General features: G+C 51.9%; 1 protein-coding gene and 1 pseudogene across 2 annotated transcripts; one reads left to right on the top strand and one right to left on the bottom strand.

Annotated features, from left to right (window-relative positions):
* Window positions 1–14,517: 14,517 nt before the first annotated feature.
* LOC125538658 (putative F-box/FBD/LRR-repeat protein At3g49030) lies at window positions 14,518–17,598 on the top strand. Of its 2 annotated transcripts, none has more exons than XM_087544299.1 (3): window positions 14,518–15,454; window positions 16,128–16,310; window positions 17,194–17,598. In XM_087544299.1, exons 1-3 carry the CDS (start codon window positions 14,627–14,629, stop codon window positions 17,347–17,349), a joined length of 1,167 nt encoding a protein of 388 aa, XP_087400425.1. In that variant the 5' UTR covers window positions 14,518–14,626; the 3' UTR covers window positions 17,350–17,598. The 2 variants fall into 2 exon arrangements, with proteins under 2 accessions (XP_087400425.1, XP_048557883.1); XM_048701926.2 differs by having other exon boundaries at window positions 14,520–15,745.
* Window positions 17,599–19,922: 2,324 nt separating this feature from the next.
* On the bottom strand, window positions 19,923–21,503 carry LOC125533605 (nuclear poly(A) polymerase 4 pseudogene; annotated as a pseudogene).
* Window positions 21,504–22,728: the final 1,225 nt, after the last annotated feature.

The raw sequence follows: 22,728 nt of genomic DNA, 5'->3' as shown, positions 1-22,728 counted from the left end.
CTCGGCCGCAGAGAAGGGGAAGGCTCGCCAGGTTGAGCCCGCCTCTACCCCACCCAAGCGCGGCCGAGGGCGCCCTCGCAAACATCCTGTGGCCACCACGGTGGCTCCCCGCGGTCGTGGAGGCGATCTTCAGCACAGCGACGGGCGGATTGCTGCGGCCGGGGGGCGCGCTCCGGCTGCGCGTCCCCCTAGGCCGTGCTTTCGCGCTGCTGAAGTGCTACCGGAGTTCGTCCTGTGGTCGGCGGGGCCGACCAGCAGCCGACTTCCACTTCCTCGCTTCCTCCTTGGCGAGCTCCCGGCCGGCGCCCCGGGCGGCCTCTGGCTCCAGGCCGACGGCTGCTGCAGCCGGGCCTCATGGGTCTCACTGGAGGTCTCCGCGGCCGGGAGCCTGTTCCTGGCCCGCGGTTGGCAGACGTTTGCCCGCGCGCGTGGCCTGAGCTGTCGGTGCACCCTACACTTCAAGTTCGACGGCGATGCCACCCTCTACGTGAGGGTGTTTGGGGAAGATGGTCGCCGCGCAGGGTGTTGCCCCGAGGGTGACGACCGCGGCTGGGAACCCAGCTCCGGCGATGATGGAGAGGGCAGCGCTCGCGCGGCCGGCGGCGCTCAGGGTTCCTCAAGCTTCTCCGGTTCTTCTTTAGGCGGCGACTCTTCTAGCGGTGGCCGCGGTCAGCCTCCACGCCGTCGTATCTGCTTGGGAGGTGGCAACGTGTCCGCCCGCCGTCGCGCCCTGGTGAAGCGCGAGAGGGAGTCCGCCTGAGCTCCGGAGGCAGCTCGGGCCTTCCCTGCGGTCCGGTGTGAGGCGAGCTGCACCAGATTTGTTCTTTCTTTTCTTTTTTCCCGCGTAACAAAGAAAATAGTGTGGAGCCCCGCGGGGGCGTGTTTGGGTTATTGCTGTTGATCGTCGTTTTGCTTTCGTTACCGTACCTTCCGGCTACGTGCCCGAGCATGGATAGTTCCCGGCCCCGGCCGTGGGGGGCGACTGACCCAGGCCCTTTGTTTGTGTCGCGGTGCCCGTGGGGCACGGACTGGAGGGGTGCTCCTGTAAGGGGCCCAGGTCGCGAACTCTTTGAATGACTAGGATAGGAACACTCGCGAGGGCGCTCAGCTGCCCCCCTCGCGAGGCCTTGCACAAGAGAAACCGAGGCAGGAGAGTGAAAAGTCGAAGAACCACAAGCCAAAGATGGCAACAACTTCAATAAAACTTCGAATGAGAATGAACAAGCCAACTGTGGAAAGCAAATGAAAAGCCGCGTCCGGCACCTAATCTAGTCTTCGACGTCTTCTCACCAGCGCGGAGCTAAGTGCTGCCACTGGGCGTGGGAGGGAGCCCCAGGGCATGAGGCCGGCGCTCCTGAGACTCCGGGGCGTGTACAGCCCCAACTCATTATTACGTGAGAGTGTCACGGGCGGCGAGCTTCACAGGCGTTGGCCTTCTTCACAGGCTCTGGGCCTTTTCCAAAACATGATAGCTTCACAGGCATTCGCCTTCTTCACAGGCTCTGGGCCTTTTCCAAAACGCGATAGCTTCACAGGCATTCGCCTTCTTCACAGGCTCTGGGCCTTTTCCAAAACGCGATAGCTTCACAGGCATTCGCCTTCTTCACAAGCTCTGGGCCTTTTCCAAAACGCGATAGCTTCATAGGCATTCGCCTTCTTCACAGGCTCTGGGCCTTTTCCAAAACGTGATAGCTTCACAGGCATTCGCCTTCTTCACAGGCTCTGGGCCTTTTCCAAAACATGATAGCTTCACAAGCATTCGCCTTCTTCACAGGCTCTGGGCCTTATTAGGGGTAGAACCTCTGGAGGTGCTAGATGTTCCATGCATTCTAGACTGGCAGCCCCTCCTGAGTCTCCAAGCGCGCGGAGCTGGGCCTGGAAACATGAACAACTTTGAACAGGCCCTCCCACATGGGAGAGAGCTTGTGCAGCCCCTCCCTGGAGAGAACCCGCCTGAGCACGAGGTCTCCTACCTCGAGAGTTCTGGGGAGGATGTTGCGGCAGTGATATCGCCGCAGTGCTTGTTGGTACCTCGCGCTCGTAGCGCGGCTTCTCGGCGACGTTCCTCCCCCAGCACGAGGTCCATCCCCCGCATGGCGTCCTGCTGCGCCTCGTCAAACGCCAGGACCCGCACGGAGCGACGTCTGACCTCGTGAGGGAGGACCGCTTCGGCTCCGTAGACCAGGAAGAACGGGTTCTCTCCAGTCGGCTTGGTCGCGTTGTGCGGATGGACCACAACACGGACTGAAGCTCGTCGTACCAACCTCTGCCGCAGGCCTCCAGCTTCTTCTTGAACGTCCAGGTCTTGAGGCCCCTCAGGACCTCCGCGTTGGCTCGCTCGGCCTGGCCGTTGCTTCGGGGGTGCGCCACCGAAGCGTAGCATATCTGCGTTCCAAGGTTAGCACAGTATGTTTTGAAAAGGTTACTGGTGAACTGCGAACCGTTGTCCGTGATGATGCGATTAGGCACCCCGAACCGGCTCATGATGCCCTTGATGAACTTGACCGCGGAACCCGCGGGAATGGTGCAGACAGCCTCTACTTCAGCCCACTTGGTGAACTTGTCCACGGCGATGTAGAGGTAGCGGTAGCCCCTGGGCGCCCGAGGAAACGGGCCCAAGATGTCCAGCCCCCAGACTGCGAATGGCCACGAAAGGGGTATAGTCTGCAAGCCTCCTACTGGCTGATGGATCTGCTTGGCGTGGAACTGGCAGGCCTCACAAGCTTTCACTAGTTCGACGGCGTCATTGAGCGCGGTGGGCCAATAAAAACCACTACGGAACGCCTTGCCGACGAGGGTCCGTGATGATGAATGATGTCCACAGTCTTCGCCGTGTATATCTTCCAGCAGTTCCTTCCCTTGCTCCTTGGAGATGCAGCGCAGGGATACATCGTTTGGCCGTTTCCAGTAGAGCTCTCCATCCTTGATACGGTATGCCGTGGCCTGGCGTGCCACTCGCTCCGCTTCCTCCTCCTTCTCCGGCAGGGTCCCTTGCGTTAGGTAACTCTGGAGCTCCGTGATCCAACATCCCTCCTGAGGTTCCATCGTCAGGAGTAGACGTGCTCCTGAGGCCGGGCCACAGGCCCGGCCCCCTGAGGCAGGTGGCTAGGGGAGCTCCTCCCGGGGCTGAGCCGTGTTCGATAATGACGGCAGGGCCGATGGCTTGAAGAGCCGCTCCTCGAAAACGCCAGGCTCCTGAGGTAACCGCCTGGACGCCCGTTTGGCGATGTCGTTGGCCTCCTGATTGGTGCCACGGGGCACATGCTGCAACTCCAACCCCCAGAACTGCTTCTCCATCTTGCGGACCTCCACTAGGTAGGCTTCCATGTGCTCATCCTTCGGCTCATACACCTTGTTGGAGAAATTGACAAGGAGCTGCGAATCGCCCTTGATGGTGAGGCGTTTCACCCCCAGGGCAGCCGCGGCCTTCAAGCCCGCTATTAAACCTTCATACTCCGCTATGTTGTTGGAGACCTTTTCACCTTGCTGGAAATAGAGCTGCACGGCGTAATAGAGCTTGTCCTGAGCGGGCAATATAAGCACCGCCCCAGCCCCAGTGCCATGCCTGGAGAACGCCCCATCGAAGTACATGACCCAGCCTTCTGGCGCCTCGCTTCCCGGGGAAAGGGACCGATCCTCGTCGGCCTTGAGGACTGGCGCCTCCGTCCATTCTGCCACAAAATCCGCCAATGCTGCTCCCTTGATGACTCTGGTCGTGCTGAATTCGAGCTGAAATGCTTGCAGTTCTATGTTCCACTCAGCGACCCTTCCAGCTGAATTAGGGCTCCTGAGCACTCTCTCCAGGGGGTATGACGAGACGACCTTGATGGGGTGACCCTGAAAATAGTGCCGCAGCTTGCGCGAGGCCACCAGTAGCGCGAGGAGGAGTTTCTGAGGCATGGGGTACCGTGCCCTTGCATCCCGCAACACCGTGCTAACGAAGTACACCGGGTGCTCAACGAGGTGGAGCGCGTCAGTGCTGGTGGCTCCCTTCAGAGACCGTGGCGCCTCTTGAGGCAATGAGGCCTCCTGAGACTGGCCATCTGGAAGAGGGGCCTCTTCCGCCTCTGGTGCGCCCCTCTGTGGCGGCTGATCCTCCTCAGCCGCGGTGGCGGTTTCTGTAGGCCTTCCTTGTCCCTGTTCTGCCTTGTCCCGGGCTGCTGCCACGGTTTTGATTCGGTGCTCCTCTCTGACTGCCACCAAGGCTGCGCTGGCGGAGTAGGGAGTGGCGGCGAGGTAAAGCACCAGGGGCTCTTGAGGGCGCAGAGCCACCATGATCGGTGGGCTGGTCAGGTATCTCTTGAGATCCTGGAACGCCTTGTCGGCCTCTTCAGTCCACTCGAAGGGCCCCTTTTTCTTCCTTAGCTGGAAGAAGGGCAGTGCTCGTTCCCCCAACTTAGAGATGAAGCGCCCTAGCGCGGTCACGCGCCCCGTGAGCTTCTGCATTTCTCTGAGGGTCTTTGGCGGGCTCATATCTTCCACCACCTTGACCTTCTCCGGGTTAGCCTCGATGCCTCGATGGGACACGAGGAAACCCAAGAGCTTGCCCGAGGGGACTCCGAACACACACTTCTCTGGGTTGAGCCGTAGGTTCACTGCGTTGAGGCTCGCGAAGGTTTCCTCCAAGTCTTGTATCAAGGTCCTGGCCTCCCGAGACTTTACCACAATGTCATCGACATAAGCTTCAACATTCTTCCCGAGCTGCGGGCCCAAGGTGATGTGCATTAGCCGCTGGAAGGTCGCCCCTGCGTTACGCAGCCCGAATGGCATGCATGTGTAGCAGTACACCCCACACGGGGTTAGGAAGGCCGTCTTCTCGGCATCTTCTACCGCCATCTTGATCTGCTGATACCCAGAGAAGGCATCCAAGAAGCATAACAGGTCGCATTCCGCAGTGGAATCGATGATTTGGTCGATGCGGGGGAGCGGGAACGGATCTTGCGGGCATGCTTTGTTGAGGTTGGTGAAGTCGACACACATGCGCTCCTTCCCTCCCTTCTTTGGCACAACGACAGGGTTGGCCAACCAATCCGGGTATCGGACCTCGCGAATGACCCCAGCGGCTTCTAATTTGCGGGTCTCTTGGATGATGAAGGCCTGCTTTTCTGTGGACTTCCGCCTGGCCTTCTGCTTCACAGGGCGCACGTTGGGGCACACATTGAGGTGATGCTCGATTACACTCCTAGGGATCCCTGCCAACTGGTCAGGCTCCCAAGCGAATACCTTCTTATTTGCGCGCAGGAACCCGACCAGGGCCTTCTCCTGCTCGGGTTTGAGGTGGGCGCCTATGGTGAAAGTGGCGTTGGTGGATCCGTCCTCATCAACGGGTATCTTCTTGGTTTCTGCCTTGTCTTGGGTGAACAACTGTTTCTTCTTGGCGGGTGCAGCCCCCTTGGGCCCGGGGGTCTCCAAGTTGGCGGGCTGTGCCGACGCCGCCGTCTTGAAGGCGAGCTTGAGCACCCGCAGCGCGTCCCCGGTGTCCCCGTGCACAGTGAGGACACCGCTACTCCTAGGCATCTTCATGAGGTTGTACGCCGGGTGCGTCACGGCCATGAACTGGGCCAGCGCTGGGTAGCCGAGGATGGCGTTGTAGGGGAGGCCGATGGGGGTGATGTCGAAGTCGACCAGCTCCGTGCGGAAGTTGTCGTAGGTGCCGAAGGTTACTGGGAGCCGGATCTGTACCAAGGAGCTGGACGACTTGCCCCCAACGCCTGAGAAGGGCCGGCTGGGTTGCAGCCGTTCCAGGGGTATGCAGAGGAGGTTGAAGGCCTCGACCGAGAGCATGCTGAGGCCGCGCCACCATCAATGAGGGTTCTGGTGACGGCCACCTGGCAGATGGTGGGGGTGCATAGCATGGGGAGCGCACCCGAGCAGGCCGAGTTGGAGGGGTGGTCCTCCGAGCTGAAGGTCAGGCCGGTCTCGGGCGCCGCCCGGTCCAGGGGAGCCCCCTGCCGCGTGGAAGCGGCGCTGACCCGGCGGATGAACGGCTTGACGTGGTGACTTGTAGGCGGCGCCTGCGAGCCGCCCAAGAGGGCCGCGACGACCGGGGGTGTTGGTGCAGCGCGATGGGCGGGGGAGAGGTTGCGGGGCTCCATGGGCGCGCGAAGCGCGCGGGACGAAGAACCAGCTGGGGTGAGCGAGGGAGTTGCGGTGTGGCCGTCTTGCCGCACGGACGGATGCTGGGACGATGCTCGCTGCCCGTCCCCCGCCGGGCCGGTGGCGGCGTTGACGGCAGGTGACGGGGAACGGCGAGGACGCTCACCGACATGGGCCGTCTGGGCGACGCGGGAAGCGAGCGCGGCCAGGCGCTTAGTGCGGGCCCGACGAGCGTCAGACATGGGCGTGACGGTCGGAGGAGAACGGGGTGGTGGAAGACGAATCCCGGTGCACCCCTACCTGGCACGCCAAATGTCGGATTTCGGGTTCCGGCTGACCCTTAAGGTTCGAACACTGGGGTGCGCGCGGAGATTTCGCTTCCTGCCTGCCTGCTCTTCTCCGCCTTGCTAGGATCTAAACTATGGAAAGAACAACACAAGAGACGCAAGGTTTATACTGGTTCGGGCCACCGTTGTGGTGTAATACCCTACTCCAGTGTGTGGTGTGGTGGATTGCCTCTTAGGCTGATGATGATGAACAATACAAGGAAGAACAGCCTCGCGAGGGTCTGTTCTTGGCTGGGGCGATGAACTGCTGGGAGGAGCTCAGTCACCTTTCTCTCTCTCTCTTTCTGATCTTCTCTATCCTTCCAACCCCCGGCCTTGCTCCCTTAGCTCTGTGGGTGGCTGGTCCTATTTATAGAGGCCCTGGTCCTCTTCCCAAATATCAAGCGAGAAGGGAGCCAACAATGGCGGGCTAATTTGAAGGGGGATAGCTAGTATCAGCTATCCTGACAAAAGTAGTCTTCGCCTGCGCAAAGCTCTGGTGATGACGCCGTCTTGGGCTCCACGGTGACCTCCGTCTCGCAGTCCTCCTGGTCTTGGTCTCGTTGCACCGAAATGGCAACCTTTGCCAGATGCCTCGGTACTCCGCGGCTGCGCTTGCCCCCTTTGCACCAAAGAGGAAGGGAGGACACTGCGCGGGCTGGCACCCGCCTGGCGCCCCCGGTCGTCATGGCTTGCATCACGGGCACCTCATGAGGTACCCCGCCTTGATCTCTCCGCCTCCTCGTGAGCCAGCCTGACGAGGCCGCGCCTGAGGAAGCTCCACGTCGTCCGCCCCGCGAGGCTTGGCCCCTCGCGAGGGTCTTGGGTTTGTGTTGGTGAAGATGGGCCGCGCTGGGCCCCCCTTTGAGCCACGCTGCAGGCCGCAGGCAGGCAAGTCTGGGGACCCCCATTCCCAGAACGTCGACAGGCTCCACCCACAAATGAAAACATACAAAGTGACTTAGGAATCCTAAGTAGAATTATGCTTAGGCATCGGTTAATAGATGCACACTAGTGGGGAATCCTGACTCATTGGGAAGGCCTTAGTCCTATCGATTTCAACAACTTTCACCCATGTCCCGTGTTGCTTTGTTTTATTTCCACAGTTTACTTCACCGTTCGCTACACCGCTTGTGTCCATATTACTATTGATTTTGGATTTCATTAACTTGCAGGCACTGTTATTTAAACCCTACAAGAGACAAAAGGTTGATTATTGCGCTCCCTAGGATTGATACTCTTACTTCGAAAAAGCTACAATAAACCATGTGCACTTGCAGGGCATCAACTTACTGATAAAAGATGCTACCAGGATTATGTTATCAACTTTGGCACAAAGGGCATTACAAGTTACAACACAAATTTGAACCGAAGACATTATGGGAAGTTCTTCTTTGCAACATGAGAAGCCCATATTGTCTCGCCGGCCAGGAAGTGAACTGTGGCAGTTGAGTCAATTCCACTGGTAATTATCTTCTCCACCAAAAGCTTATTAGTCTCAGTAAAGGGAAATCTAGACAGTGGAGCGTTGTCACGACACATCTTACACACCAACCTATTGTATAGCTAAACATTCTCAAGATTCACCACCGCTTCCATGACACACCTAACGTACCTCAACATGTATTCTTTAGAATCAAAACCAAAGATTACTAGTGTTTCTAGACTACGATGTTGGAAATGAGATGCACATGATTCCCACCTTACACCCTTCCTTATACTATACAGAGTGCCCTCCTCTTCTCACTATCTATTTCCATTGTACACAAATGATCCCACACCTGCATACCATAGGCCGACACCTGTAAATGGAAACAATTTATTAATTTTGCAGCTATTTGTATTCGACGCATAAAGCTAAGAACATACCATCAAATATAGCTCCTTCAAGTTGGGCGCAGGTTCAATAATGATCAATGACTAGGAGAGGTCATACCCTTCTAGAATTTCAGCCACATGCACAAATGTTAGTTGGTAGAACACAGATGCCAACCTTCTCGTCAGATGTTCTCATTGCACCCAAATATGCATCAAATAATCATGTGATGAGATAGGTAGAAAAGAAGTGAACCCATAACTAGCAAAACATTTATGTTGATTTACCTTTTCACTCTCAAATCCTAACCTCAGGTTATGAACAGAGGTGCCACCAAGAAACTCACTTAACTTGGACCATTTTGTGGCTACTAAGACAAACATTTTTGAGATCTACAGACTTGAGCAATGGGATATAACCAACTCACAGTGGATCTTGGAAAGCAATCCAACCATGAAAGGCTATCTGTGTGAGTTTTGGGAGTGAGATGAGCCTGACTCTTCTAAATGAACAATTAACGATTTGAAGCTCACTCAACTGCAGTGGTTCAACTTGCAATGAGGTCCAAACCCCTGAATCACAATTGAACACGTGTAGATGTTTTAGTTGCTTGCAATTGAGGAGGATATTATGGCTAGTTTACTAAATCTCAAATCCTACAGCTTGAGGCGCCTGAGACCGCCAAATGCTGTCAGGCAAGTTTCAAATAACAACATAAACTTTCTCCCATAGTGGACCAGATCATCATCGTCATGGCGGGAGTAATGCGCATCTGTTAAAATTTCTAATTGGACTATCTCAACCTTGTGGGTATCCATGATCTGGGCAACAACATGTCCAATGGATATGGTGTCATTTTCTCTCAAAAAAAAACCTTTATGGACAACAGGTGGATGGTGTTTCAGTAACTAAACATGATATTTGGAAGACACAATTTCCATGGACTATTTTTTTGAGGAAAGACCATCATGGCTAGCTTTATTTATTATTAAGCAGCATTACATCTTCCATGGACTATTTTGTTGTTGTTGCGGGGAACAATTTGTGTGGACTCACAAGGTACTTTTAACATTTTTCGAAAGATGATTCCCTAAAAAGGGGCAAAGGATAAATGACTCACCTCCATGGTGTAGATCAGCCGATGAACGAGAGGAAGAGCGAGTTTGGAAGTCGACGAAGCCGAGTTTTTTATGGCTCGCGGGTGGCCTGATCTCCCATGGTTCTGATGGTTCTCTGACTGAGAGATATATAATGGCCTTTTACAATATTGTGTTAAAAACCTGGCACTCGTGGTCGAAAATGGAAAAGGGAAACATTTGCATCCGGTGCACCGTCCAAACTGTTATGCTGGACGCGCGCGCTGTCGGTGTCAAAACCGGCAGACCTCGGGGTAGGGGGTCTCGAGCTGTGGATATTGGATCGATGGGCAACAAGAGACAAAGGAGACAGTGTTTACCCAGGTTCGGGCCCTCTCGATGAGGTAAAACCCTACGTCATGCTCTTGTTTATATTGACGATGATGTGTCGAGTACATAGTTGATCTACCTCGAGATCGTATGTTGTGTATGATTCTAATGATCTAGCATATATCTATCGACTAGCCTGGCCTCGGCTTATATAATGTCCCGGAGGCCTAGGATAACAAGAGTCCTAGTCGGCTATGTCGATGGAGAGGAATCCTTGTCTTGATCACCAAGTCTTGTGGAATTTTCCTCGTATATGTCATGGGCTGCTCGAAGAAGCCCATTAGTGAACCGCCATGGGGGTCCTCGGCCCGACCCACCTGGTTAGTAGACGACGTGGTAAGTACCCCCTAGTCCAGGACACCGTCAGTAGCCCCCTGAACCGCTCTTCAAGTTGGGGATGCTCCTCGATTCTTCAGAACTGTTCTTCATCTTCAGTCATCGGACTTGAAAATTGGTTCAACAAATCTTCCCATCTTCGATCTTGAGGATTGCCGAGCTAAATCTGAAGTGTTCACACGTCGGGCATCCGAGTAGCCCTTTAAGTCTCCGGCCTTTATCAATGCCTTATTATTTTTTACGCCACACCTTGGGTTTGAAGTGTTTCCCGTGCGGTGGTGTCCTCTTTCGTCCGAGCTCCAACGTCGGACTGCATCTGAGGTGTCTTTTTCCAGCCGAGCTCCAACGTCGATCTGCATCCGAGATGTCTATTTGCAGCCGAGCTCCAACGTCGATCTGCATCAGAGGTGTCATAAATTACCTCATTTTTGAAAAACTTTGAAGCAGTTCAGCCGAGCTTAATGCCGGAAATGCCCTCTATGGAACTAGCTACGTGCATCCGAGCTTTATGCCGGACTGCTTCCGAGGTGGTGCACCACCTCGGTCTTGGGCTGTTTTTTTGTGGAGTTTAGTTCCGATTGGTGCAATTTATTTGCTGTATGATATATAGCCAGTAACCCTCAAGGTGTGTGTCGGCCTAAAACCCGAGATGCACCTTAAAATAAAACCACTGATCCCAGTAGCCCCTGAGACTCAGGCCAATTTGCGAAATCAGACTGAGGATCTATTCCTTGCTTGGCAGCATACTTTAGGAACAAAAACACGGTGTGCATAGTCCCTGAGACTCAGGTTGGGTGCGGCCGACCAACCTGAGGATCGTAATCTCCTTGGAAACTATTTTGCACTTTGAGTTTTACTACGTTGAATATATCAATAGCCCGTGAGACTTGGGTTGGGCACATGGCCGACCCTAGGATCGTATCTCCTCGGGAACTTGTTCAACTGTTGTGTGCGTTTGGACAACACCGAGGTTCAGCTTGGCTGGAAGGATGCCGAACTTCGGTTCGGAAAAGATTTCCCGAGCAATACCATCACGCGGAACACCTTGATCCTGCCTCCTGAAAGGAAAACATAAAATAGGTTAAAGGTGTCATAAGATCGGAAAACCAAAAAACTTTAGTAAAACTTTACGTCCGAACTAAATCAAGTTTTTTGGTGCCAATCCGAAAATTGGTCTTAAAATTAGTTTGTTCTTCTGTCGTGCTTTAACATGACACATATGATCTCAAGACTTCAAGAGGGTTAGCCTTCGACTTCAACTTCCTATCCTGAAGGTGGAGTGCTTCTCAGACCAGTTTAGCGAACTAAAATCGAGTGGCTTTAGAGAGAAACCATGCTATCTAGCTATTGACTACACACTCGAGTCGAGAAAGGAGTAGTACAAAAAGACTTTGCAATGACTAAGAAGAACATTTATTATAAAACGACTCATATAATTTTAAGAGCCCATAGTTAACTTGGGTAAAATAAGTGTTTTACAAACAATGTTTTTGACAAACTAATTTTTTAACAAATAACTTTTTGTTTAATACAAATATAATACTTGGTCGAACCGATTTTTTTAAAAGATTGGAGGAAATTTGAGCATGAAAGGACTTAGCTGGTTAATGTGCTCGGTGTCGATGACGAGGTTTGGGTTTGTGGCGGGACGAAGACGTAGTCCTCGGCCTGGCCGAGGTCCCAGCCCCAAGCCCAAGGTGACCGACCGAGGAGCTCGGCTTGACGAAGTAACGACGCAGCACGGTCGATGCGGCGAGGCGAAGCCCCCGGTCCAGCTAACGTGATGAAGCTGGTCGGCTGGTGGCGCCGAAGTCCCTAGAGTAGGTTGATGAAGAGATGACGAAGCCCCCAGTCCAGCCGAGGTGACGGAGCAGGTCGGTAAGGTGGCCTCGCAGCCGCTATACCAACTGAGGTGTTGAAGTAGGTCGTCGTGTTAGACAGCGGCTTGAAGAAGCAACAACGAGGCCATGCCAACGCAGGGCATAACTCGTGACGCGGTCAATGCCGGCTTGATGAAGTGACTGCATGGCGATGTCGGCACGCCCGACCCGCGGAATCCATGGGGCGCCGATGTTGGTGATGATTTAGCCTTCGCAATGCCGAACTCTTGGTCGGCTCACTGAGGTGATGATCCGATGAGGTTGACCTCGGCTCGATGAAGCGACGACCTGTCTAGCGCAGGTCGGCAGTCGTGGAGCAACGTTGTTGGTCTGGTATGACGCCGACGCGATGGTGAAGATTACCTCGAGAAAGGCTTTAAAATTACTAGGCACGTGTTTGAGAGCAAAACACAATACCCTAGATAAAATTTCCTTAAAAAAGGATGTCCGGAATCCCGTTCACAAAGAAAGATGAACTCGGGTCGGATTCGTATTCGCGTAGAAAACAAATCCGGAAATTGATCCACTCATCGGAAGTTTTCCGGAGTTTGAACGGTCAGATCGAGCTGAAATTTTGAGGGGTGGTAGATATAGGAATTTTGCAGTGGATGAACAGTTGGATCTTCCAAAAGATGTCCGAGCTGGACGCTGGACTCGTCGCCCTAAACTCGTCCAGATTTGACAGGGCTCCGATAGATTGGAGTTTCCTGGAGATTCCTCCATCGGAACGCGATGAAATTTTACAGGGTTGTTCTAGACTCAATTCTGCAGAATTCCACCAAAGCAATTGTCAAAGAGAAGCTCGAGGAGGCGGCGACGGTGAATACAAATCCACTGTACATAAAAATAGCATGATCGCCCGGTGATAATGTTGACACTGAGTTCCCGAGCTCCATGGACGATTCCTCCATGATCTTGATAGAGATCGAAGTTGATGTTGATGAAGGCCCTCGTTCGATCATGACAATCTGACGCAGAGCACAGTCCTTGGTCCAGCCGAGGTGACCAGTCGAGCCTGCGATGGAGATATCGACGTCGCAATTGATTTACAGGCGAGCCATTGATCCTTTTGTTGACCTTACGACGGAAATCTCAATGAAAGCACCATTGTCGGTGTCAAAACCGATAGACCTCAAGGTAGGGGGTCCCGAGCCGTGGATCTTGGATCGATGGGTAACAAGAAATTGTGTTTACCCTGGTTCGGGCCCTCTCAAAGAGGTAAAACCCTACGTCCTGCTCTTGTTTATATTGATAATGATGTATCGAGTACAAAGTTGATCTACCTCGAGATCGTATGTTGTGTATGATTCTAATGATCTATCATATATCTATCGACTAGCTTGGCCTCGGCTTATATAATGTATCGGAGGCCTAGGATAACAAGAGTCCTAGTCGGCTATGTCGGCGGAGAGGAATCCTTGTCTTGATCACCAAGTCTTGTGGAATCTTCCTCGTATATGTCATGGCTTGCCCGAAGAAGTCTATTAGTGAACCGCCATGGGGGTCCTCGGCCCGACCGACCTGGTCGATAGATGACATGGTAAGTACCCCCTAACCCAGGACACCGTCACGCGCGCATTGCGATCGCTCTCGATCGTGCATCGCGCAGGCCACGGGAGCACTCCTCTTTCTAATCGTTTTTTCATCATCTTCTCCCCTACACACGACGTGGACGCCAAGTGTTGTTGCAACCAATCCTTTTCCTCCATCTCCGAGGCCGCGCACCGCGCACCAGCATGACGAGCCCGTTTTGCTGCTATGGCGAGCCATGGCGGGAGCGGAGAAGACAACGAGGTGGGGGAGCTGCAAATGGCCGCGTGAAATGCTGGTGCACGTCAATGGCGCACTAGAACCGTTCATATGAAAGCTTCTATCGTTTGATTCGAAAGCTTCAACCGTAGGTATATAAAGCTCGTACCAAGACATTCTGCAATTGAAAAGCTACAATCATTCATATGAAAACTTCAACCATAGCTTAAAAAAGCTTCGACCGGACAACCGTTCAACTGGAAAAAAGATTCAACCAGAAGATTGATTTGGGAGGTGAGGCACTACGCAAACCCGAAAGCTGCAACCGGCTACGAGAACTGCTTCATCCGGCGGCGAAAAAAATTCCGACCATAGACGACAGAAGCCATGGACGACGACGAAAAGCTGCAACCGACTCCATTGTTTGCTACAATCGACTTCTTTTTTGCTACAAACAGAGGATGGCGAGCGTGGTGACCGCACACCACCGACATGAACGACGGTGAGCGCATCGGCGAGCTACGGCCGTCTCCATCGAAGCTACAACCGTCATGCCAAGAGCTGCAACCGCACGTGCAGTTGTTGCATGGTGGAGCTAGTGCCGAGGGCAGCCAGCGAGGGTGGCGAACGGCGACGAGGACAGTCGACGGGGGCGGGACCGGTGATGAGGACGGCCGGTGAGGGACGGGCATCGGAGAGGGTGCGGCAGGCAAGATGAAGGAGAGCCAGATGTAAGGGAAATTCTTTCGTACAAGTGTGTGAGGAAGACGAAGGCATGCGACGGTTATGATCCACCTGATCGGATGGTTGCGAGCTGGCCGGCCCAAATTTGGGCCGGCGCGACGGCGCATAGCACCCGCCAATTGAAAAGCAATCCCGGGTTCTGATGGGGGTTTGACTGAGAAAGAGACTTGTTTTCACTCTCTAGGGGATCCCGACCCCAAACCCTTCCCCCTCATGGCGACGGCGCATTCGATCCGATCCATTCCCACACTTTCCCAGCCCCCGCCACCGGCGTCCGCAGCTCCGACCCCGCCCCCTTTCAGTACTCCAAATCGCTTGCTCGAACCCTCCTCCATGGGGCACCGCGATAGGGAGATCGGCTCCAAGCGAGCGAAGCTCCCGGCCGCCGACGGCGCAAGCGAGGACCGCCTCAGTGCGCTACCCGACGTCGTTCTTATCGGCATCCTCCTCAAGCTCTGCCGCACGGCCTACGCCGCTCGGACCAGCGTCCTGTCCCGCCGCTGGCGCCACCTCTGGGCCCTCCTCCCGGATCTCGACTTCACCGGCGACGCCGACCACCACCGCATACTGCCCGCTCTCGCCGCCCATCAAGCGCCGGTGCTCCAGGGCCTAGGCGCCTTCGTCGACGACATCTCTGCCGACTCCGTGGCGGCCTGGCTCCCCATAGCCGCGCGCCGCCTCTCCGGCTGTATACTGCTTTACAACGCTGTACCGCAGAACCAGGCCAGGGAAAGATGCGTCTTTGAGCTGCCACGCTTCGAGAGCACCACCTCTATCGTGTTCGACCTAGGATTTCCTGGCCTTGCCGTGCCGCATTCCAGCGTATTCACCCGCCTCGTCTCTCTCTGGCTGTTTCGTGTCCATCTGCATGGCCCGTGCGGGCTTGGTGAAGCTCTCTCCTCACCGCGGTGCCCATCCTTACGAGAACTCAAGATACGTGATGCCTGGGGTCTGGGTAACTTCACCATCCACTCCGAGTCTCTCCTGCAAATGGAGCTGAATAACTTGTATGGCTTGCAGCAGCTCATTGTAGAAGCAAAGGTACTTAAAGAGTTACATGTGAGTTCTTGCTTTCAGAATTATGTCACTGTGGTGAGTCAACCGGTTGCAAACATCTCAGCCCCTCAACTGGAATCACTCCACTGGACGGATGCTTATGATCCAAGCTCTGTCCAGCTTGGCGAGATGGCACATCTCCAACGTCTGGATACTGGTCACTTTTTTGTGTTTGGACATTATTTGGATGACTACACACCCAATCGCTATTGCTTGAGACTCTTGCAGCAATTTGAGGTCATGCACCATTTAAAGCTCTCGCTCATCTATCTGCTGGTGAGTTCATTTTTGTGTGGGTTATGTGCTAGCAAGTCAATATATAGCGATGCAGGCATGGCGTCTGAATGGAGGGGTATCTCATTTGGGATATCTGAGAATAGCCATTCCGAATTTTCACTTGTTTTGCTTTCCTCAATTCGATGCAACATATCTGAGGCTGGGAGCATCTCTTGGATGATGCAGTTTTTCTGCCTTTTAAGTATTTAGCATTATAATTATACTAGCACCACTGCACTTGTACATTTAGTTATTCAATGGGACATGAACTCCCAAGAGTGGAGAGGAGACCATTACCTGTGTGTTATTCACTTCGTAGAAAATGATATGCGTGTCCTTTTCTAACAGTTATTTTCTATTGTGACTTCCTACAAACCTACAGAACAAAGGTCACCATCAATACCTGATGGAGGACATGACAAGGCTCCCTAACATTACACTCTTGACCCTGGATGTAATGACAAAAGGACATTCATTTGGAGCAAGCTTATTCCATATTCTCAGGATGTGTACTGGTGTAAGAAAGTTGGCTCTTGTCTTTCTCGGAAAACCTAGCAATCTGAAGGTAACATTATTAGCAATCTATTTATCTACTTCATCCTTCCGGGTTTTTTAGTTTCCCTCGGATTTTGAGCCTAAATTTGACCAGAAATACGACTTACATGTACCACAAAAAATATATATCATTGGATTCATACTCGAAAGAAGTTTTGTAATGATATATTTTTTGTTGCTATATACCACAAAAAATATATATCATTGGGTTCATACTCGAAAAAAGTTTTGTAATGATATACTTTTTGTTGCATATAATTTATAACTTATCAGTAAAACTTCAGGTCAAAGTTAGGATCAAAATTCAAGGGGGGACTTATAAACCCAGACAACGAAAGTAGTACTTGAATTGCCAGAGAAACCACATAGCATTTCTTGGTACAACTATGTGTTGGAGCTGCTAGTTGCCCTGTTCTGAAGTGTTGGTTTGATACTGATACCCTGCTCCAAAGTATGTTCCTGTTGAAATATAGTACATTTGATGGGAAGTTGACTGAGTAATTTCATGACAGGATCAACCTTCCTAGCGTGGTTATGATTTAGGAGATAATGATTGCTTGGGGCATGTGCTTTTTAAAAAAGGTTCCATAAAAAGGAAGCCTTAAGGTCAATTTAAGATCATCTGAAATTTGGGTTATCACTAGCGCAATACCTGAGGATTTATGTAGATTTTGATAATGTCCATACAAACCACTCTCTCTTTGTATAGAACAATCCTATTTTCTGTAGTAGATCAGCTTCAAACTAATTTCCAGGTATCATTTTAAGTTCTTTTTGTTGACATGTCATATCTCAGAGAATTCAGCCTGGTACTTTCTGGTTTCATCTCTTTCTATGTTTATTATCAAATCATGTCAGTTAATCTTACTAAGCTAACATGCCCCTCATTTCAGGCACAAGTTACATGCCCATCAGGTTGCATTTGTGATCAACCCCTAAACTGGAAAAGCGAGGAACTCATATTAAATTGTGTCATGTGGGGCGCTGCGTACAGGCGCGGGTCGCGCGCCCAGGGGCAGCAGCCGACGGCCACAGCTGGCGAGGCATGATCGGGACAAGGAGTCCTGATCCTGGCGCGGGTCCTGCTGTCTTGGGCACCGAGGTCCTTGACAAATTGCCTCCAAGAAATAGAAATCAATGGGTTTGGAGGAACTGAACATGAAGTTGCTCTTGTGAAATTGTTATTCAATTGGGCAGCAGTGCTAAAAAAGATGACAATAGCTTTCCATTACTCAATTCCTAAAAGGAAGGCTGAGGAGTTGGGCCGCATGTTACTAGGCTTCTCCAGCCCAGAAATATTGATGGACTTTTTGCATATCAAGTATTCTCGAGAAGGCGCACGCTCCACAAGGCTCCAACTTTACCGTTCTTTTCAGTTTTTAGAAGCTTCAGGTGTGGAAAATCCTAATGCTGGCATGTAGAAGAGTGGTGGTGAATTTGTAAAGTTAGATTAATGCATTTATGATTGGCTTGCACACAATGCAGGATGCCTTGTGGGTTGTGTGTTTCTCTGTTAGATGAGATGCACAGGGAGGGGGTGTGTAGCTTAGTTTCTGCTGTGAACTGCTAGCAAAGACTTCACCATCGAATTATTTTGGTAATGAAATATTGGTAGATCCTTTGTTTGTTTTTCCTTTTTCTGAACTTTGTGTGAAACTACGAACACATGATTTATTAACATTGTTCCTGAGTTCGAGCAACATACATTTGTGAGACTATATTGAGGTAACTTGGCTTTAACTAAATTCAAATAACTTGGTTTCATGTATGAATTTATGGCTTTTATCTGCGAGGCGATTAGTTAATGGCTGTGTCATGGCCGAAGAACACAGGCTGGTCCAAAGTTTGTGTTAGTCATAGCTACATTGATATGTAAAAAACTTCCCTTAAATACATAAAAACATTGAAATGCTACCACGAGATCAGCTGTGATTTGTATTTGTTGGGTTAAAGTGTCATGGCATCTCTGATTAACGACAAGTATGAAGGAGTCATCATTGGGTACTTGTGATTTATGGCCATATTTGTTGTTTAATTTATACTAGAAGGGTTGAGCGCGCTGTGCTGCGCCGTTCATGTTCTTGTTTCTTAAAAAAAAATTACTCACTTTGTTTCAAAATATAAGGTGTATTAATTTTTTGAAACAAACCCTTTAAGTTTGATCAATTTTTTATAGAAATGTATCAAAATTCATAATATCAAATTGATATGATTAAAGTCATCATGAAATGAATTTCCATAATTTTCTGTGTAATATTGTGGATGTCAAAATTTTCTGCCCCAAACTTGGTCAAAACTAATACCCCTTATATTTTGGAACTGATGGAATATTTAGTTTGGTGGGTGAGGGAGATGGTGGAGTGTGTTTTATTTTTATTTATAATGCATTGATTTGGAAGGCCTTTCGTCGTGTGATTATGTGTTATCCGTTAACCAGCCTATACTTGTGTGGGGAAATTATTACGTCGGTGGCTGCATGTACTACATTGGTGCTACAATATCACATTGTGACGCTTCCTTTTTGTAAGTGGTGAGAGGGTGCGTGGGCTTGATACGTTTTTATAAGTCGGTTGGTGCAAATTGATTTGAAAAATCGTTGGCCTGATCAAAATCATAAACTAAATTGAAATTGAGTAGGTCAATTGAACGAAAGAGTTCAAAAATTAAGGAACATAGTGAATTGAATTGAATAGGAGAGCTCCTAAAATTTGGTGACCAAGTCAAATTGGATGATCCAAATTTAAATTGAAGACCTCAATTAATTGTGAGGCCTTAAAGATTAGGAAGCATAGTGTATAGTATTAAAGAATTGAATGAGATAGCTTTGAGAAATTGTTGACCCAGTCAAAATCGGGTTATCCAATTCTAATGGGAGACCTCAATTGAATGTGAACTTTTTAAAATTAGGGAGCTTAGTGTTATAGAGGATTGGGTTAAGGTATCCTGTCATACTTGTTTCCCTCCCATCTAAAGACAATCATTGTTGCTAGTAAGGTTTTGAGGAGGATGCCACTCTCTTAATGCCTTTTAGAGCTAAGATTACTTGGGAGTGATATTATGAAAGTCTTGACAATTACTTCGTCCGTTTGAAATTACTTGTCGCTCAAATAGATGTATAGGTAGTATAAGCTTTTGAGAAGTAGAGTTCGTGAATTGGTGAAAGTCAGTGTCATATGTATATGTAGATTCATACATTTCTTCTCTGATTTAATTCGTTAGCTCTGTCTGAAAAGGACAGGAGCATGGTAAGTGGTGAGGAATGGAAGCATTCGCATTAAATTTGTTCAAATATCGGTTCTGAACCACCAAAATTAACACAGCTCCTTCAAAAATGGTGAGAGAGGAGAAAAAGCATTTCAACATGGGCTTACATCACATGACTTTTTAACAGCTTATTACTCTTCATATCCTGGTTACAGGTATCGGTTGCTCTTCATATTTTAAGAGAATTGCATTACACGTTGAAAAACAATTGTTCGGATCTCAGTTACATCATGCAGCATCTGGCTGTTACACAGAATAGATAGGGTCTTCAACTCCTAACAAGTTGTATGTATTCATCAACAAGAGTTTGTAGCTTGTTTTCCCTTGTTCAAGTGGGCGTCGCCTTGTCATTTCTCGTTCAAGTCTCGCTCTCTGGTGAAGACCCGATTCTGCCTGCCGGCGCCGCCCTCTTGACCGGGCTCAACTCGGAGTTGCCGGAATCATCGTCGGAGCGCTTCCTCTTGAGACGATCAGTGGAGAGAATCTGCTCCAGCACATAGGGCGGCAGGTCCTTCCTTCGGGCGTGCGAGACGTCCAGTTCCATGCCAGGCCTCCAGAACGCGTACGTGTACACCTCGTCCTTGAACTCCTGCGTCGTCAAGCGAAGGTCGAACTGCGGCGGCTGCTGCTGTTGCTGTGGCGACGGTGCCGGCTTGGACAGTCCCACGAAGAAGGAGGACAGGCGCCGCCGATCATCATCATGGGGCTTGGCGGCGTAGGCGTGCGGGTGCGGATGGCAGAGCAGCATGCCGGCCGTGGCCATCTCGACCCTGACCACCAGCTGCCTCAGCCGCGACTCCACCCACCCCTTCCACTCCCGGAGATCCTCCTCCCCGCCGGCCACCTTCACGTCCACCTGCAGGTAGCTCTTGTACGCCTTGAAGAAGTTGAACGGCCTGAACAGCGCGTCCCACCCGCCGGCCACGGCCATCTCCTGGCAAACCTTGTGCGCCGCCTCGAACTCCGCTGTCATGGTTCGCAGGGTGGCGCGGGAGACGTTGTAGCACGAGTTCATGCACGGGTATGCCGGCGTGATGACGGGCATGAGGTGGCTCCCGTCCCGGGGGTTCCTCCGCGGGTCCCACACGGGGAGCCCAAGCGGCATCTCGCCGCCGTCGTCGTCGTGCTCGATCTCCCGCAGCATCACCGGGTTGGGCCACTTCCACTGCGAGAAGACCCGGAAGAAGCGCGGCACGAGCATGCTGGGCGCGGCGTTGGGGTAGAGCTGGCACACGCGCGCCACGAGGATGGCCCACCCCACGCCGCCGACGAAGCCCATGGCGTTGGAGTAGATGCCCCTCGCCTTGGCCCAGTGCTTCACGCAGCGCAGCGTCGTGCGGAAGGCGCCGGCGTCCGGGACCAGCCGCAGGATCTCGTCGGCGACGCGGACGCCGTTGAGGCTGCGGACAGTGGCCATGTCCAGGCCGCAGAGCACGGAGCGGCCGCGCAGGTCCAGGTCCATGGGCACCGCCGGGAGGCAGACGCTGGCGTAGAGGAGGTCCACCTGCACGCCGCGGAACCTCATCTTGATGACCGGCACGTACGCGCCGGGAACCAACTGTAGCTCCGTCACCGCCTCGGTCTCGGCCAGCACGCCGCCCAGCACGTCGAAGAAGTCGTGGTGGCGGTCAACGTAGGCGGGCCCGACGACGAGGGCATCGATGTCAGCGCCGCGGCCATGGACGCCGAGGCGGTACGAGCCGAAGGGGAGCAGCAGGGCGGTCGCATGCTCGGCCATGCCGTCGGGGTACTCTCGCTGAGTCGTGAGCCGCTTCACCCAGCGGTCGACGATGCCCTGGAGGTCGCGCAACACATCCTCGCGGGCAGCCGTCTCCTCGGCGCTCTCGTACAGGCCAGCTTCACGCAGGTGCTTCTCGAGCTGCGCCGTGCTCTCGTGGTCCGCCGGCGTCGGGCCAACCAGGAAGATCGGCGAGGCCATAGTCTAGTTTGTGGGCTGCTGATAGGGCAGAACTAAATCAATCGACTTGAACGAAGATGCAGAGAGCTCTTGCTTTTATCTGCGTGGTGATTTATATGAGAGAGGGAGAGGACATTATAGTCGAACTCGGATTCCAGTAAAAGAAACGCGTGCGATTGCAGCGTTGGTTGCAGTCCGAAGCCGTTTCCGGAAACAGCTCGTTTGCCGCCGGCAGGTTTTGGTTTCATTTGGTAGAAATGAAACGAAAACAGGCAAATTTGATAATTTTGACCTCGGAACGAAATCAAATCACAGAATGAACTGGCCGTTAAACTATTTCACGCGGCTGACTTTTTTGTGTGGCGTCCGACATAAGTGGAGATCTCCATATACCCATGATTTGCGTTGTAGGGTGGAACCCTAAGTAGAGATCTTTCACGAATTAGAGGGGAAATCCCCAAGAACAAGAAGAATAGAAGAGAGAGAAAACACTCAATTGACTAGATCCAATCACACAAATGCTAGATCCAAGAACATACAAGGGTTCACAAAGATTCAAGAACAATAAAGGAAAAATACAAGGTACTAGTTCATCCCAATCTTATGAGGAGAGAGGTCTTGATGATCCTATGATGGGGATCCTTTCCAAGATGGGGGCTTGATATCCACTAGGGATCTTCTCCGAGGAGGTCTTGATCTTCTAGAGGAGTGGGTACAAGGAGCAAAGCTCACATAATCATCTCATATACTTTGCTATCTCTAACAAATGGTCTAGGTACGGAATATGTAGGTAGGTGAATGGAGGGGACGAAGAGGAGGCCCAGCAGCCGTCCATTCTGATGGGTCCGTGCGCACGGGGTAAGTTGGGCCCGTGCGCACAGGGGTCCGTGGGCACGGTACAAGCCCGTGCGCACGGGGTGCTCCAGTGCCAGCTCCCTGTGTAGCCCGTGGACACGGGGTCTCGGGGGCCCGTGCGCACGGGGTCACCTGGGACTTCATGTCCAGCTCCTGTTGGGTTCCTTCTTTCTTCATGTGGGCTCGGGGTCCTTCTCCTTGGCCTTCGGGAAGTGTCGGTGTCAAAACCGGCAGATCTCGGGTAGGGGGTCCCGAACTGTGCGTCTAGACCGGATGGTAACAGGAGGCAAGGAACACGAAGTTTTACCCAGGTTCGGGCCCTCTCGATGGAGGTAAAACCCTACGTCCTGCTTGATTAATATTGATGATATGGTAATACAAGAGTAGATCT

The sequence above is a fragment of the Triticum urartu genome, chromosome 2A (genome assembly GCF_056163025.1).
Source record: "Triticum urartu cultivar PI428250 chromosome 2A, HENAU_Tu73, whole genome shotgun sequence".
Classification (NCBI taxonomy): domain Eukaryota; kingdom Viridiplantae; phylum Streptophyta; class Magnoliopsida; order Poales; family Poaceae; genus Triticum; species Triticum urartu.
The sequence above is the reverse complement of the archived record's forward strand: the minus strand, read 5'-3'. Positions and strand labels throughout refer to the sequence as shown.